Genomic DNA, 7,130 nt, shown 5'->3' with positions numbered 1-7,130 from the left:
TGCGGTACGCGGGTCTCTCACTGTTGTGGCCCCTCCCGTTGCGGAGCACAGGCTCCGGACGCGCAGGCGCAGCGGCCATGGCTCACGGGCCCAGCCGCTCCGCGGCATGTGGGATCTTCCCGGACCGGGGCACGAACCCACGTCCCCTGCATCGGCAGGCGGACTCTCAACCACTGCACCAGCAGGGAAGCCCAAGAATACATTTTTGTAACGTTATGGTAGAGAAGTGTTTGTTGTTCACAATATTCACAGAGAACAAACCATAAAAAAAATTGAATACATCAAGATGAGTGCTTTTTGTCCAATGGAGTGTACGATAGAAAAACTAACAGATGGTGAAAATACAACTGTCGTGTTTAATAGACCAAGATCAATATTTAAATATATAAGGGACTCCAGAAAAATCCGAAAATAGGAGGGAAGAAACCAATACAAAAGAGGGCAAAGTACGAATTGGCGATTCATACAAGGAGAAATGTGCACATACACATATCACATTGGAGACAAGCTAATTAAAAATAAAAGATGCCTTTTGCCTATCATATCAATAAAACCTTGGCAAAATCAGATACTGCCAAGTGTTGGGAAAATAGAAATCTGCATATATTGCTTCAAGGATTGCAAAATGGTGCATATTTTAAAAAATCTAAGTATGCATCAATACCTAAGCTAAAACCCAATAATGGGACTCTAGCTTCGACACCCAGGGAAATACATGTAAGTATGGTCATTAGTGTGATCTGTGGTGAAAGACTGGAGAAAGCTAGTTCTTCAGTACTAAAAGAATGGACAAGAAAAATGACAGTGGAATGCAGTGAGAAAGAGTAAATTACATCTGCTTATAACAACATGAATGAGTCTGTAAAACAGTGTTGAGATAAAAAGGCAGAATTTTAAAGCACAATACAACTTCTGTAGAAATTTAAAAAGTATGTACAAAAGCCCTATATATGTTTGATGTATAAAATATTTATAAAACTGCCATGAAGCTTATAAATACATTAATTATATTTAAAAAAATGAAGCTCTGTCGTGGGAGAGGAAGGAACGAGTTTGGGCATAGAGGAAGAAATGAAAATGATGATAAGAAGAAAAATGAAATCTAGAAGAGAGTCTTTCATGGACTCATAATAGTAGCTCATCAGCTAGAGCCTATGCTTAAGTCAACTCTGTACAATTATCCGTTAGAGGAAACAAACTCCAGGGACATATAATCCTTCCAGCACTGTTAGATCCAGGTTCTCAAACAGTGTCATCAGGTATGGGTCTCTGTGTATCTTGGCTTTCATAGCCTCCGTGTTGGCTCTAATATCAGACAGCCTCCTGTTGGTGTATCCTCTAGCTCTTCCAGGTTCATGTCCTACCAGTTTGGCATCTTAGAAGAAAGAAAAAGCCCTTTCCCCATAGTATCAGCAGTAATCCTTTCATGGGTATCCTTCCTTTGATTGGCTCGTTTTTTTGTCCTGTATCCACTCCTGAATCACTCATGTGACAAAAGACTACTGATGCCTGGGTCACTTTCCCATCCCTAGAACCAGGCAGTAGGAGTGGCCCAACGTATGGAATATGGTGGGGTATTACCCACAGAAAAATTAGGGTGGTATGGCCAAAACTACAGAAAATGGATGCTGGGCAGGCAAAAAAAATAAAAACAAAAAAAAAAACCCACACAGATAGCTTTAGGGCACTTGAATCAATGCTGTTTGTAGGATGATTGAAATGAATTGCATGTTTATTCTAGAAAAACTGGAGGGAAAAAATAAAGGTTAACTTCAGATATCTAAAGCACTTTCACTTGCATGATACTTGTTTCATATAACCCTCAAGGCATAAATCCATCACAAAATGATGGACTTAGTATGAAGGGCAACCATATAATTGCTGGAGCTGATGATCTTGGAAGGAATGGATAGTGAATGTCCTGTCACTGAGTATGTTCAAGCATGGGCTAACAAGCTACCAGGCAAAGATTCTGCAGGAAAGGACTGGGAGATCCAGGCAGATTAAAGCATAGATTTCTGGGCCCTTCTCCCAGAGTTTCTGGTTTGATAGGTTTGGAGTAGGACTCAAGAATTTGCCTTTCTGATTTCCCCAGGTGATGTTGATGCAACTGCTCCAGGGAACACACCTTGAAATCCACTGGGTTAGATGATTTTCAACGTCCTTACTGACCTTTCATTTTTGTGAGATGGTTGTAATTGTTCTAGAAACCAGTATTTGTGTCACTGAGGCAAAACTTCCATACTATTCCTTTGTACCTGAAATGTGTTAAGTTCCGGCTATTTGAGTGCTTCTAAAGTAGATGAATTTTGCATAGCCCTCTGTATCTTTTGGGTCATTGAGAATATTAGCATCATTAAACAATTGCACATTTATTGGTATGCTTAATAAAATGGTCCTCCATTTTCTGATGTCATCCTTTTTGTAGTCTTATTTCTATTTTCCCATGAGGGGTTCCATTTTCATCAGTTTTGTAGTAGGGTGGTTCCTGAATTAGAAAAATGAAGTGATTTCCCAAGGAAGGTGCATTTTAGTCATTCAGAAAGTAACTTTGTCATGTATAGGCACTGACTGATAGAGAATCATTCCTTGGTACCCTAGATGCCAAGTGTCAAATCTTGCTTTCCCCTGTCTTCTCCCCACTACCCCAACCCATGGCTTTCTCCAGAAAAGAGGATATGCAACATTTCACATACCTTGCTGCATAATACGTCTGCATCAACCAGGAATTGTTTTCATCTTGAAGTCTATTTTGTCCCTTCTTTTTCCTCAATTTTTTTTGCTTTAAGTTTTGAAATTTTACTATAGTTCTCTGGGAGTACCCCACATGCTTTTGTAATTGTACACAAGGTCAAACAGTGTTTATACTTTTTCTAAATTGCTTTTATATAAACAGAGATAAAACCATTTGAGAAAAGGGAGTCCCCACAGGTACCTATTTAAGAATGAGAAGGTTTATAGTCAGTGCTTAACCATAAAAATGTTCAGCTTAGCGAAGATGATGAAGCAGATGGTTAAAAATAGTACCTGACAGATTGGACCTAGTGGATTTGGGTTAAGGTGGCTCCCCGAAGTGCAGAGGGGTTTAAGAAGACACATACAAGTTTTTGCTTGAAAACTGTAAATCCACCCAGCATAGAGAGAGTGGAATATTTTAGGAGGACTTACCCAGAATACATTCTAGTGGACATTAAATGGGGAACAGCTTTAATGATGTCTTCTTTACAACTAAGAATCTGTAGTAATGGACTTTGTTTTCTTTAAAGTGGTATATGATCTGAGTTTCTCAACTGAATTTTATAAATGTCCATTTTCTACATCATCTTCTCTTCCAGAATTCAAACCGTGAGGAAATGTCATTCAGATTCGGCCAACATCTCATCAAGCCCTCTGTGGTGTTTCTCAAAACAGAGCTGTCCTTTGCTCTGGTGAACAGGAAACCTGTGGTACCTGGACGTATCCTTTTTTTTTTTTTTTTTTTTTTAAAGAGAGAAAAATTAGAAAGCCTCTGATTCTAACAGACTAAATAAATACAGGATTGACCTCGAGGATCTGTCCGAAAAGCTAAGCAAGGATCCTCCCCGCTCCCGCTTTGGAGAAACCAGGTAAGATGTTATTCACATTTATTCTGAATCCAGTTGGTGGCACCAGTAATATGCTTGATCACTGTTGCGGAACTTCTGAAAAGAGTTGCTTAGCAACCGTGGTTTTGGAGGTGATTTTTTGCTTGACCTTTTCACTATCGTAGCTGTGTAAATAAATAGGTGCTTCTAAAATGGATCCAATGAATATCCTGAGCACTTTGTTTTCAGTTATCAATTGGGAATTTTAATAGTAAGATAGAGATTGGGTGGGCCTCTTGTGATGTGGAAGTAAGGTTGTGTGAAGATTATATGAAGATTTGAGACTGACTTGGTTCGTCTACCTCTTGGAGATCATTCAAGCTATGAATTTTAATTAAATTCAAACACATAAATATACTTACAAAATATTTTTTTCATGTTAGGGTCTGAGATGGCATTTTCTCTTGGAAAACATCCCAGCTTCTAGATCATTGCCCAGTGCCATTGGTGGTAGAGTATTTCATTTCCATCTGACCATCAGTTTCAGTAGAAGCTTCATTCTTTGCAGTGGGAGAAGCAGGATTTGGTGAAATGCTCTGGAGAGTTATGTTACTGAAATTATACCTCGTGACTGTATGCATGTGACATTTGTATTGACTCCTCAGAATTTTTCTTTTTCTCTTTCCCCCTTAATTTACTATGCAGAGGGCAACAAAGTATAAAATTTCATATTCGAAGATAATGATCGTGTCCACATTGAGGCATGATTTACTTTGAAATAGATTTCTCAGTTATTCTGAATCTACAAATGTGTCAAAATTTTTTCCAGTGTAAGTTGTATTTTTTCCAATGGGATTTTTCAAAATGCTTGAAAACTTTATGAATAATCTTCTTTCTTGGCTATGTAAATATTGTACACTGAAAAAAATACAGCTAACAAAAAACATGCACCAAAAGATAATTGTGATTTCTGTGGTAGACTCCCAAATTCCTTGAATGGAAATTTTAACCTAAATTTTGTAAATCTACAAAACTAATGATTATAGCAATAAACTAGTAAATAATATATACATTTTCCTTGATAATACTTAACTCTTACGTTTATAAAAATATTTAAAATTATAAGTATACAAGATTAGAAAATTACATTCTTCTGTTTATTGAAGTAAAAAAATCTAGAATGATTTAGAAAGGGTAAAATAACAATTTTTAAGTTGTATACCAATTTTATATTGAGTTTTTCTAAAAGACTTTGAAGTTCTTGAAATAACAGAAGAATTTTATTTTCTCATTTGGTATTGTTGCAAGTTTGTGGTTGTCTTTTTCCTTTGAGGAATATTTTTTTAAGCAAAGTGTCTGAGAATTCCAGTGTTGAAAGAATATTGTTTAAATGCCATCTCTCTTTGGGTGCCATTTTTAATTGACTTTTGTCAGAGAACTGAGGGAACTTGGGATGAAAATGTGAATTGAGATGAACAAATCTTAATGCCTTGGACTGAAAGAATATGAAGTTGCAGAGTTGCACTTTTAAAAAAAATGGTTAATAATGGAATGAACATTGCTTTGTGATTTTTTAACTTGTTTCTTGATAGTAAGAAACTTGATTTTTCATGGTCTTTTTAACCAACTCTGAAAGTGTGATGCATGTATGTGCATATATGTGTTTGAACTCAAGTAAAGTTGAGGTGTCTGCTTCAAGGAAAATGTTTATAGTGAACAGTTAGTGAAGGATGACTAGTTTTGTTTCAGATGGCACTGGGATTGTCATTTTGGAAATGAGTCCTGATCAGTCACCATCTCTTGAGTAAATGTCAAGGACAAGGGGAACATTATATTAAAATTAAGAAACCTCAGTGTGTTTGGAAGGTAGCAAGAAGGACCCGGCCTTTTCTGGGGATGAGAACAGTGAGAACTGGAACTTTTTTGTAATCAGTATACTCTGTAAAGCTGTTTTACATTTACAGTGTTTAAAGTGTTTTCAGGGCATGACCCAGCAATCCCACTCCTGGGCATATACCCAGAGAAAACCATAATTCAAAAAGACACATGCACCCGAATATGCATTGCAGCACTATTTACAATAGCCAAGTCATGGAAGCAACCTAAATGCCCATTGACAGATGAATGGATAAAGATGTGGTACCTATATACAATGGAATATTAGCCATGAAAAGGAATGAAACTGGGTCATTTGTAGAGATGTGGATGGACCTAGAGACTGTCATACAGAGTGAAGTAAGTCAGAAAGAGAAAAACAAATATACATTAATGCGTATATGTGGAATCTAGAAAAACAGTACAGATGAACTGGTTTACAAGGCAGAAATAGAGACAGATGTAGAGACCAAACGTATAGACGCCAAGGGGGGAAAGCAGGGCGGGGGTGTGGTGGGATGAACTGGGAGATTGGGATTGACGTATATACACTAATATGTATAAAATAGATAACTAATAAGAACCTGCTGTATAAAAAATAAAATAAATTTTAAAAAAAACAGTGGTTTCAGGGCCAGTGGATAATGGATTCAGGCAATCCTTTTTATATGATGATTCTGAAACTTTATATTTTACTTTACCTTGGTACTCTGTTAGGTGACACCTGTGAAAAGAATCTTAATAAGTTACTCATTCGCTTGCAGAAAGCGATATTCTTTTGTCCCGAGATTTGGGAATTGAAGCTGTGGATGGCTCTGCCCACTAATGTTTCATAAAATAAATGGGGAGATGGCTGCAGTGGGCTTTAATCCCCAAGTGCTCTACCCTACCTGCCCTAGGTAAGCCCCTTGCTGTGGGTCTTCTAGGTCATCTAGCTTCTTGTACCATCTCTACGCCTGGACTTCCCCAGCCCAGCCTACACCTCACTCTAAACCACAGCTCTGATGCTACCACTCTCCTGTTCTTTTGCAAACAAACCACTGATGAATATAATGAATCTCCTTTTATTTGAGGATAAAGTCCAAATTCCTTAGCATCCTTTTAAAAGATTTTCATGATCTTGACTCAACCTCCCCACTTTCCAACTATTTCCTTAAACAAGTGTTGTATTTCCCTTTACTTGTTTTTTTCCCCATCCTTTACCCTGCCTCTCTCTTCACCTTGAGATCCTTCCCATCCTTTTCCTTTCAGCTAAAGTGCATCGATACCTGTTCTGCCCTCTTAGGAAAAAAATATTCCATCCTTTGTATGACACTTGGTTCCTTATTGCCATGTTGATTCATTCAACAGTTTATTACTGAGCTACTCTGTTCCAGGCATCATGCCAAACACTGATCGCAGTCTGCATCGGACTAGAAATGTGTTCATTCCTGTCTGTCTCTGCACTGAATCATTAGTTCCTGAGAAGGGGTGGGGGCAAAACCTACTCTTTGCACGTTCTCGTTTTCTTAGTACCCAAAAGTATTATGTTGACTGAATTTAAAGTGAATCTGTAAACATGAGGAGCATGTGGATAGTTTCAGTTAAGACTGAAATCCTGCTTTTTCAGTCTTCCCATGTACAAAGCCATGTCTTGTTACCATTTTATTCCAGATTTTTTAGTATCTTATTCAAGCTGTATTTTCCCAACTT

The 7,130-nt window shown here is 37.7% G+C and overlaps 1 protein-coding gene across 1 annotated transcript in view; it reads left to right on the top strand.

Moving 5' to 3' along the window:
- Nucleotides 1-3,353: 3,353 nt before the first annotated feature.
- FHIT (fragile histidine triad diadenosine triphosphatase) overlaps nucleotides 3,354-7,130 on the top strand; it is an 813,394-nt gene continuing 809,617 nt past the window's right edge. The window contains exon 1 of the mRNA XM_007453149.1: nucleotides 3,354-3,456. Coding sequence (XP_007453211.1) covers nucleotides 3,354-3,456 — 103 coding nt within the window. The remainder of the gene's footprint in view (nucleotides 3,457-7,130) is intronic.

The sequence above is a fragment of the Lipotes vexillifer genome, unplaced genomic scaffold, assembly GCF_000442215.2.
Source record: "Lipotes vexillifer unplaced genomic scaffold, Lipotes_vexillifer_v1.1 scaffold212, whole genome shotgun sequence".
In the NCBI taxonomy this organism is placed as follows: Eukaryota; Metazoa; Chordata; class Mammalia; order Artiodactyla; family Lipotidae; genus Lipotes; species Lipotes vexillifer.
The sequence above is the reverse complement of the archived record's forward strand: the minus strand, read 5'-3'. Positions and strand labels throughout refer to the sequence as shown.